At 37.2% G+C, this 11,889-nt stretch overlaps 1 protein-coding gene across 1 annotated transcript; it reads left to right on the plus strand.

Moving 5' to 3' along the window:
• The first annotated feature begins 3,219 nt into the window (after positions 1-3,219).
• On the plus strand, positions 3,220-3,808 carry LOC147517161 (protein RALF-like 33). The gene has a single exon (XM_086589529.1). The coding sequence runs from the start codon at positions 3,281-3,283 to the stop codon at positions 3,626-3,628; it is 348 nt and encodes a 115-aa protein (XP_086445655.1). The 5' UTR covers positions 3,220-3,280; the 3' UTR covers positions 3,629-3,808.
• The last annotated feature ends 8,081 nt before the right edge of the window (positions 3,809-11,889 follow it).

Consider the following 11,889-nt stretch of genomic DNA (forward strand, 5'->3'; position numbering starts at 1 on the left):
CTTCAATTTCAGCATACTTTGAAATTGCCCATTTAAAATCTCTTCTTTATTTCTTTGACTTTCTTTAAAAGCTTCAAGAAATTCATCCATATTTTTAGCAGTGGATGCAACATTACCCTCGACAGTAGAAACAACTTTCTTGTTCTTCTCAATTTCTTTGCTCTGCTTCCTACCAACCGACCTCTCCAAAACCTTCTGATGCTTTGCTAGGATCGTGATTCGATCGAAAGATGAAAGAAAGTGAAGGGGTAGAGTAAGGCGTTGAAGGGGTTGGGGTTGATGGTGAAGAATCGAAACCTTCAACATCTCCGGATCTTGCTTTCTTCTTTGATCTTGGAGCAAGCGTTTCGTTGCGTAACTAAGTTCTTTGCCATTTTGGCGTATTTTTTACTAGATTATAACAATCTTGCCATATCCATGGTTTCCCAATAGTAGCCGCATAAGTTGTTGCCGCGTCTTAAAGATACGTTTATTAAAAAAAAATCAATATCAAATAGTATATAAAATGAAGTATAAATTAAACGAAGTATAAACGAATTTTACAATGTCTTCACGTCTCCACCCGCTTGGAGGTTGTTCTTCAAACTTTCTTAGTATAGCATGATATTTGTTGAAGAACGGTAAAATAATCGCCCAACGTTGTGAGACTCCCTTCCACTTATAGTTGCGGTCAAAACCTTGAATTTGATTCATCCTAGCCATAATTCGTTCCCAATAAACTTGTCCCGATTAATCATTTTCTACTATAGGATCTTCTCCAATATCAATCCACGCTCTAGTAAGAGCAATATTTTCTTCATTTGTCCAACTTAGACATCTTCCTTGTTTTGGTTGTGACATAGAGAGTGTTGTGTGCGAAATGGTTGAGAGTGTTGTGTGTGAAAATGAAAAAGGAGATGAGTGTAGATATATAGATGTAGAAATCTGGTCGTTTTTTGCCCGTTTATTTTTCCGTTGGAGCACGCGACATTGGCATTGGCGCGCGACGTTAGAAGTGGCGCGCGATAGTACCATTGGCACGCCTGGTGCTGGTCAAAGTCAAAAAAAAAAATTGGGCGACATTAGCAATGGCGCGCGACATTACCAATATCGTTTCGCATCCGCATTCAAATTGCCAAATTTGCGAAGAAGAATGCGAACAAGTGGGTGATGCGACCTGTTATACTACCACCTAGAGATAAAATTCCGAGATATTCCAAACTTTTCTTTTAAATATGAAGAAAAAGACAGGTTGTACTACTATCCAGAGATGCTCTAAATAATTAATTATGTTAAATAGATAAAAATTAAGTATTTTAATTTCCAACGAGAAGGATAATTCGGAGAGTCAACCGGTACGAAATGGTTCTTGGACACGCAAACACCGCCCAGTTATCTTCTAGCATTCTGTGCTAAGGCCCACAAGCCTCAAACAGCCATGCTAATTAAACAGTTACGTGTATATGTGAATTGTGAAGTCCTTGATTCCCGACGTAGTTAACGCTGTTTGTTATTTTGACTCCTGCTATACTCGGGCCCTTTTACCTGAACTTACAGGTTTCAACTTTCAACTAATTTATCAGATGGCGTCTAGAAAGGACAAAGCGGTGTTGTTACGTTTCCACCAAATAGGCAAGCAGTCTGGGGTGAATGGGTGATGGTTATCGGGGGAAAGAAATGGCAAGTACTCAATTGTATGACATCTTCTTTTTGGTTTGGCCATCATATTACTATGTGCAGAACTGCAGAAGACCCAAACTGAATTGGTGTCGATGAAATGATAAATAAAGTTTCTACATGGTGAAGCATGCAATGTCCTCTTCAATAGATTTTGATATTTGTAGAATTTGAAGTCTGAACTCTCCCCGAGTGATAAATAAGTACTACAGCAAGTGAAAAAATTGCCAATCACAATATGGTTAACTAACCAGAATTTTTGGTTTAATACTTTAATGCTCTATTGCTCATTTGCTCTCACCAATTTTTACAATACACATCTAAAAGAGTGGGGAAATGTGTTTCGGTTAGATTCTTTGGGTGGACTTCGGAATACGTGCAACGCTTGATGCCCGTCATCTTCCCCCACGCTTTCTTTATTTCTCCACTGATTCGTTAGCTCAAATCATACGACATTCAACTAAATGACCCTCTTAATACAGGTCCATGTACTCAATAAACTCATTATCATTATCATGATCATCGGCTGAATTTCGAAGGGGTGCTGCCCCTTCACCTCAAAAGCTCAATTACTCATCGACACTGCACACACGTTATTATAGCTGTTTAGACTTTAGACTTTACACACTAGTCCCTTTCACACCTACCAGAAATATAGAATTGAATAATCTGCACATAAGTTTTAGCTAACCGGTTCTTGTCATTTAGGATTTTGGATAAAAATGAAGGAACTCTGTATTCATTTACTGGCTCCATTTATTTGAGATATGCTATATATATCATATTCCCTTTTGTTCATTTTTATTCACTATCCAGGAAAAGAAAAGCCACACATAACCTTTTATGACGTAAAGAACGCAATTATTGTCTTACATTTTGATAAAATGGGAAAAAACAAACAGATGTATCGAAAAGCATTTAAGATGGTTTGCAATGTGATTCATATAAATTCGAAATGGACCACAAACCCAATTTAACGAAAGCAAATGCATCAACCGTATAGATTCCTCTTTCATTATCATCACTACTTAATTGTAATCTCATCAATATTAAGCCATGTGTTTCTGTCAAAAAATTTCGTGACCAAATCCTCTACTTGATTGTTGGTTTTTTAAGGAGGGGTCCAATATACAACTGTCCAAAATTCAATCACATCATAATTTCAACACAAAAAGCTAGCCTTGATAAAAGCCAAATTAGATTATTAGTCATAAAAAAAACACAAAAGACTCACTGAAAGCTAAGTTTTTTGTCTTTAGAATATTATTGAGATATATATGTGTTAATGGTAATATGAATTTGTACTGTGCAGCGGACGACTTTCAAAAGAAAAAAAATTGAAAAAAAATTAAAAGCTGCTCACAGCTATTAATGGTCCACACGATTAAGTTTAACTTAAAAAACAATAAACATAAATTAATAAAAAGAAGGGCCCCAAGCCAAAAACAACTTTATTAGAAAGAAAAATAATAAGCATTACAATTTACAAGTGGCATTTCAGATATTTCCATAACCACCCAGTGTCAAATTCAGACAAACAACGACCTTATAACTATACAACCTCTCTCATCTCTCTTTTAAATCTTGCCTCAAAACTTAGCTGCCCACAAGGAAAACAATTTCAATGGCTACAACTCGATCATATTCCATGCTAGTGATGATCTTCATAACAACTATTCTACTAGTCATCTCAACCATAGATGCATCTGGGATTCATCAATTAAGTTGGATCCCAACAAGATGTACAGGATCTATAGCCGAGTGTTTATCTGAAGAAAATGATGAGTTTGGCATGGATTCAGAAATCAGCAGGCGTATTTTAGCAGTAACTCGGTATATCAGCTATGGTGCACTTAATAGGAACAGGGTACCTTGTAACCGACGTGGTGCTTCTTACTATAATTGTAAAGCTGGTGCTCAAGCTAATCCTTATAGTCGTGGTTGTAGTGCAATTACTCGTTGTAGGAGTTAAGTAAATTTTTTTTAGTCTTTTTTTGTAATTTCATGGTTTAATGGCTGGGGCTTGTTTGGTTTTTATACATGATGGATGGAAATTTGATGAATGAAGAGATTGGGGGTGTGATGGTAATTTGATGTTGTTTATTGGTATAATTGGAGGTTTCTGAATAACACTTTTTTTTTTTTTTTGTTACATAATTTTTATTTTACTCGATCTCATTAATTATTATACTTCAAGATTTCGATCTGATCTAGTTATGTATGAAATCATATGCTGATTTCTTTTGTAGTTATTAAACTTTGTTGTATGTACTTTAATTTTTGAATGTGCAAATAAATTATTTAATTTCTTTTCACATATATTGTATATGAACAAATGAACTAGGCTATATACGAATGTTAATTAGTTGGGATGATTTTGAGTGGGTTTTAAAAAATGTCCATATCTAATTATGTGGTTCTACCATGTTCTAGCATCTTTGAATCCTTTAATTTTTTTTTAGCTTTCTTTACAATTTTTAATCAAAGGGAAAGTGGTGAAGGAAGAAAGGAAGTGAGAGAGGCAAAGGTATAGTAACAAGGCTCAAAATATCGATATCGATATCGATGAATATATCGGTGTACTCAAAAATCGATATATATATTATATATTTTGGATATATCTATTTTTTTTGTGACCAGTCCAAATTATTTAAAATATCGGAAATATTGGATATATCAGAAATATAATATCAGAAATGTTGGAAATATATCGGAAATATATTGGAAATATCGGATTTATATTAAAAAATAGTCAAAAAGTCAATTGATATATATTATAAATATCGGATATATCAATTATATCGGTGATATAAAGTTTTATATCGGAAATTTCGATATATATTGGGAAAAAAAAGTTTTATATTCGGTGGATATATATCGAAAATATCGATATCGGTGTACCAAAATACCAATATATATTGGCAATATATCGGATATATCGGCAATATTTTGGTACTGAGCTTAAGTTCCAAGTTAATTCAGTATTAAAAACCTTCAAGCAAGGCAAAAGCCAAAAAGATGGAAAAAAAAAAAAGGTTGGTTCAATGTGACTGTATTTGAAAGCTATTTGTTATGGACAGCTCGATTAGTTTATTTATGCAATGAGAATTTTGAAGGCTTAAGACTGAATCACGAACATGGTACTGAACTTTGGGCATTTAGCGCATCCAACTCAAACGAGTTGACAAAGAGTATAGCTCTAGCTAGGAACATAGTATGGGATTTCGGAATGATTGGAATTCCGACAAATCTAAAAACTGAAATTCTCAATATTTCAACTTAGGTTATATTTGGAATTCTAACAAATTTCAGAATTATCAATATTTCAGTTCTAAACTGATTTTTTCGGTTTTTTAAAAAACCGAAATATTAAATAGAATTCCGATATTCCATTTGGAATAATGAACACTGGCTAGGAACTTTGTTGTGAATATATAAGTGCGGAAACGTATGTTTGACCACCAGGAAAAATACCTCATTGTAGTCAACTCCTTCCTTCTGTGAAAAACCCTTTGCTATCACTCTTGCCTTGTACCCAAGATCTTGTCCGGACTCGGGGAAGGATCTCTTTCTTTCTCGAACACCCATTTATCGCCGATAGTCGATAGTCCTTTGCCCTTTGGCAATAAAACTAGGTCCATGTGTGATTTTTATCAAGAGATTCCATCTCTTTGCTGCTACCAACCAATCTCGTAAATGAGCATCTCTAACGACTTCCTTGAAGCTATCCGCTCATCATCTTCGATATTCAAAACATATGCCACTAAATCCACCGACCGTAGTGTTTCACGGGCTTCGTGCCCATACTTGTGCACTTCTTTAACTTGTCTTTGTGGCCTAGGGTCACCCACTACAAGTTGCGGATGCTCTTTGCTCTTTCTCGTTGTTCTTTGTGTGGTTCCATGATTTGGTACCTCATCATGATCTAACCACCATCTGGCGCATCGGACAACTCAAGCTCATTAGCTTGAACTTCATGGACTCACCATTCTCCCGCCTACTTCCTACTTCGAAAGATAACACGAAAGTCTCATCAAAGGTAACATCTCTGGCGACCCGGAACTTGTGGTCTTCTAGACACCACAATCTATATCCCTTTACCCCATTTTACGAAGCCTAAGAATATGGCCTTCTAGCTCTAGGATCTAGCTTGCATCCCTCACATGGTAGTAAGTCACCGATCCAAACACTTTCATAAAATACTATAATCACCGGTTACTCCGACCACACCTCATAAGGTGTCCCTGCAATCTATAGGCGGTATCTTGGTGACCTATTATGCAGGTAACACGCCATGGACACCGCATCGCCCAATAGTCCTTGCCTGGGGACGGCATTAGACAATAAACATCTTGCTCTTTCAAGCAAAGTTCTATTCATCCTCTCTCTGCCATTCCATTCTGGCGTGGCGTGCCCTCGGTCCGATTAATAAGCAATTCCACTCCATTAGCGCCTGAGAACCCTTGAAAGGTCCATAGGTATACTCGATTACCATTGTCGGGCCGTAATGTCTTTACCTTTCTATCAATGCGATTCTCAACCCTTGCCTTCCACTTCTTAAATGTCTCAAACACTTCATCTTTCGATTTCATCATATACACCCACACATAGTGAGTATGATCATCAATGAATGAGACATAATAGCGGTTACACTCCCTTGAAGCCACCACTGGAGGGTCCCCAAACATCCGTATGCACATAATCAAGGATGCCTGTTGTCGTGTGCTTGCTTGACTTGAACTTGACTCTGATCGCTTCCCGTAGGCCTTGATGCTCACGAAACCCCATACTTGGCTTCTTCAAGTTCTTCAAGAACCCTCGCTTGCCTGACTCGGACAATCCGCTTTTCACTCTCATATGCCCTAAATGCATATGACATATCTTAGTGCACTTTTCGAATCATTACTACATGCACCCATCGCTACATCGCCTATCACCGCGTCACTACCTATCGAGTATACAAGGTTCCATATTTTTTACCCTTCATAACAACTAAAAGAGCCATTAACAATATTTAGGACTCCACCTTTGCCCACAAACTTGTGGCCTTTGGAATCCAAGGTACCAAGAGAAATAAGACTTTTCTTTAGCTTCGGAACATGTCTCACATCGGTTAAAGTCCTCACTACACCATCATACATCTTGACCAGTATAGTTCCAATTCCTACCGTATTACAAGCAACGTCATTACCCATTAAAACGGAACCACCATCAATGCTCTCATAATAAGTAAACCACTTTCTATTCGGGCACATATGATAGGAACATCCGGAATCAAGAATCCACTTTTCGGTCATATAGTCTTGTGTGGACACACGTAGACCGAACTCATCCTCTTGAGCCCCAAGCATAATTTGCCTCAATTTTTTTGCCTTACCTTTTCTTGACCATCTCTCTTTGTTCTCTTTTTTTTTCGGGTGAGGACAATTACTTGCATAATGTCCCTTTTCATTGAAATTGTAGCACTGTACATATTTTAAAGGCTTCTTTGACTTGGACCTAGAATTCTCATTACTTGAATAATTCTGTTCATACGAATTTCCTCTTGCCACTAGCCCCTGACCTGCATCAATGCTATTCTCTACACGTGTCTTCTTCATCAACTCATAAGAAAGAAGTGCACTTTGAATTTCGTCAAGATCGACGACTTCTCTGTTCATGAATGTAGTCATTAGATGCTCATAGCTTTCTGGCAAGGAGAATATTAAACATGCCGCTTGATCCTCATCATCCATCTTCATACCAACATTCAAATAATCCGCTAGACGTCGACGGAACTCACTAACGTGCTCTTGCATCGTTGAACCATCGACCATCATGTACCGATAAAGATGCTTCTTAAGGTACATCTTGTTCGTCATGCTCTTGGTCATATACATAGACTCTAGTTTGAGCCAAATACCGGCAGCGGTATTTTCTCCCATCACACTATACATAACCTCATTAGCAAGACATAACCGGATTGATGAACAAGCCCCAAGATCGAACTCTTCCCAATCATCATTACTTTCATATTCGCGCGCCGATTTAATCCCTTTTAAAGCCTTGTGCAAACTTTGTTGGATGAGGATGTCCTTTTACTGGACTTGCCAAATCCCAAAGTTATTCTTCTCATTAAACTTCTACTTCAAACCTTGCGTTTGACATCTTGGGAGCCATCTTTCAAGTTACACACAATAACCCAAAAGAAACAATTTCACCTCGAATTTAATCGAACACCTTGTCTACAAAATTTTGAGCACTAAACTCAAAATCCTGAGTCGTATACCTACGCCTCGATACCAATTGTTGTGAATATATAAGTCGCGGAAACAACGTTATCCACAACAAACGGATCAATCCTACACAAAAATCGATCATTCACACTGCACAAGACTTGACACCCTCCAAGCAATATCCCAACACTTCCGATATCAAATAACAAGCATATAAAGTAAAAACAATTAATGTAAAGGAAGAACAAACCACAAGACGAGATATATCGTGGTTCGCACTTTGCCTACTTCTACAACAAGGCGAGTTCCAAGTTTTACTTAGATGTCCCGAGTAACATATTACAAGTCTCTCCGATTCACTCACAAAGAATGAACACTCAACTCACATACGAATTGCTTTCTTATAATCTCTTTTTTTCTTGGTTTTGGAAAAGTTAGGTTTTCTAAAAAACTTATTTTGTTTTTATACCAAAACCAAAAATCGCTATTCTTCTAAGCCCACAAAAAAAAAAATCGAAAAGCGCCCTTTGAGGCTGGTCGTGCCAAAACACTGGAGCATGAGCGCGGGTCGCACCCACTCTGCGCGCAGGCGCGCTCTGAGCGTGAAAAACAAAAAAAAAACTCTTTTTTCTCTAGAAACTTATATGTGTATTATATATAGGCTTTGAACATCGGACTGTTAATCTCAATAACATTAACTAAAAACCGCCGTGCTGCATTTCGTAATGATTTGGATGCATGACGTCGGGGCGAGAGTTATACCGTACCCGAGAATGGACCACACTCAAACTGATCAAATTGAAATGAATTAAGAATTTGCCATCCAGTCTCTTTTTTACCAAACAGGCGAAAGTGGTGATTCATTGAACCAATTTGTTGAGTAAGGCATACCATCAATAAGGCATGTCAAGGACACAGGAGTGACAGGACATCATAAGATGTTCGTCCTATTCTAGAATTTAGATACCCTCGTTTAGCTGGAATGGGGGGTTGTTAACGTGGTATCCACTACCACAACAAATGGTCCCATTTGTCATGTTACCGAATTAAATCTTATGTTCAGAAATTCCATCAAGCAGCTTAATCCTTCCTTCATTTTAGCCTTTTCTGTGAGAAAGGTATGTAAAACATAGCTGCCCATAGATTGGGTTTGTTCACCTAATCCAGTTCCAAATCTCACGCACACTGTTTTTTGTTTTGGATGTAGTGTATACTGGCATAGATGACGAGCTTTTGCGCGTTTGTTGATTACCTTGGATTTTGTCAGTGGCTGAGGTATTTATTCTTAGTACACCCTGCAGCGATTGAGTAGAAAATAATTATAGCTAAAGAATAAGAAAAGAAAAATATAATGTCGGCAGAATACACACTGGGGAATAGGAAAAAGACGTGGGTCAGCTGATTATGGAGTTCTCCAAAGTTGATGGTCCTTCGGCTCCTTTGACTCAAATAGGAAATTAGCTAAAAACATATTCAATTGTTCAGTGCTGAGAAAGGGAATATGCTTTGGGCAAATTTATTCGTACACCAAACCATCTACGACAGGGGTGGGAATTTGGCCCTAACCCTAACCCGGTCCTGACCGACCCGATCCTAAGCCCTATAAAGCCCTCACAACTAAAGCCCTCACAGAGTTTAGGGTCGGGCCGGCCGTACCCTAATGCTTTTAAGGCTTTTGGCTAAGATTCTAAAAAACATAGGCCCGCCCTAACCAAGCCCTAATCAAGCCCTAACCTACCATGTTTCATACTTTCACTATAAATACACATACCATAATCATTCAACTCTTTTTCATAAATATTTTCAATTAAAATAACATTGTCGGCTTTAATTTATCACTTACACCCAAGTCAGACTTTCCAATAACTTGTTTTATATAACAAAAACTTGTCGACTTAGCGTGTACGAAGAATAAATGACGAAGACTAAATTAATAAAAATAAGACTTTATTCCTTTTTGATCATCAAGTCAAAGTCCATAACTTATTATTCTCAATTTAACTTTTCCGACTTATTTCTTATAAATTATATTTTTATTCACATCCAAGCCAAGTCTAAAACTAAAGGTTTCCTTCCACACCATTGAAGCAAAATCTGAGCGGACATTTGTAACATATAAACCAAAAACACCCTTCGTCGGAAAAATGACATTTGTAATCTCAAACCTTTCTCCATCACTGTTCAAAAGCCAATATTTTCATTTCCATATACAAAGCTTGAATCACTTTTAAATTAGAAGAAAGGTAATATTATATTTGTTTGAATCTATTATAGAAATAATTTATGATATTACAAATAGTTTAACAACTTCCACGTGACCCTTAACCAAAACTATTATGTTTTAACTTCTTTATATCTATTACTTCTTCCTTTAAAATGATAATATAATTATTTGTGCTACATGTATTTCAACGTTAAATGTAATTTTAGTGAGGTTTGAGTCTGAGGAAGAACAAATTCAACTCTCGATGTCTTGATTCATTAGATTGTGAATGTGATTTTAAATTTTGACTTATACGGGATTATTCTTAGATTGGTTGGACTTTGAGTTTGTAGATTATTATGCATTTTTGTAATATAAATGAGTTTTAAAACCGATGTAGTAAAAAAAAGAAAATATATAGGCCTACCTAAAGCCCCCTAAAAAGCCTACAAAAAGCCCCACCCTAAAAAGCCCCTTAAAGAGGCTAGCTGGGTCGGTCGAGGCTTGAGATTTAGACTTGTTGACCCGCCCCGGCCCGGCCCTATCTCTATGACTTTAGAGGTAGGGCCGACCGAATTCTAATAATATCTGAAGGGCTTTAAATGTTTAGGGCCGGGCTAGCCCGACCCGGCCCATTGCCCACCCCTATCTACGAGTGATTTATTAAGCAGTTAAAAACTTAAAATAACTCTGCGGCTTTTGTAAAACTGGCTGCTCCTGTGCTCCAGCTCAAGTTTTCACTCTAAGATCTTCACTTTTCACTGGAAGTCTGGAAGTGTCCTCGCATCCATAGTTCCGGATTTCGGAATTTTTGGAATTCCGATAAATCCAAAAACCGAAATCCATTAAATTTCAACTCTATCATATTCGGAATTTCGAATTCATTCGGAATTTCGGAAATTTCGACTCTATATTTAGAATTTCGGTTTTTTGGAAAACCGAAATTCTGAGCGGAATTCCGGAGTTTCGTTCGGAATCAGGAACTATGCTCGTATCCAAGGCCCAAAATATCGATATCGATGAATATATCGGTGTACCTAAAAACCTATATATATCGGATATATCCATTTTTTTTGTGACCAGTCCAAACTATTTAAAATATCGGAAATATCGGAAACATATCGAAAATATATCGGAAATATCGGATTTATATTAAAAAATGGTCAAATATTGGAAATATCGATTATATCGGCGATATAAAGTTTTATATCGGAAATTCCGATATATATCGGAAAAAAAGAGTTCAATATTCGGTGGATATATATCGAAAATATCGATATCGGTGTACCAATTTACCGAGATATATCAGATATATCGGCGATATTTTGGGCCTTCCTCGTAACGCTTGGACGTGACATGGTGCATGTGTCGACATAACATGAGCATTTCCAATTAAGAGTGGAATTCGAGCAAATTAAGTCAAGCTTCACTATGCGACTATGCTTGGCACATTTATTAAGCTGGCTTTGAAAAAAGCTTAAACTTGGCTCATATAATATATGAATGAACCTGAGCCAAGCCGAGCTCGAATAGCCATCAAACTCGTTTGTTACACGAACTATAATATAGGCTCAAGCTTGGCTTATTAAATGAACGAGTTCAAACTGAACCCAAGCCGCTAGGCTCAAATTCCACCCTTATCTCCAATACAGGAGTAAGCTACAAATGTTCTGAAGTGGCCTAAGCTTGCACAATAAATAAACCAGCATTGTTTCGTTATATTTGACATTGTGCGCCGCATGGAAATGAGTGGAAGAATTCTATCCAAACTTGCAAAGTACTCCTCAACCAGTAGGGCTGGAAATGGTACGGGAT

Source organism: Coptis chinensis, chromosome 2 (assembly GCF_015680905.1).
Source record: "Coptis chinensis isolate HL-2020 chromosome 2, ASM1568090v1, whole genome shotgun sequence".
NCBI lineage: Eukaryota > Viridiplantae > Streptophyta > Magnoliopsida > Ranunculales > Ranunculaceae > Coptis > Coptis chinensis.

What these genes read in the sequence shown, in the direction of transcription:
- LOC147517161 (XM_086589529.1), top strand. Translation starts at nt 3,281, where the DNA reads ATGGCTACAACTCGATCATATTCCATGCTAGTGATGATCTTCATAACA.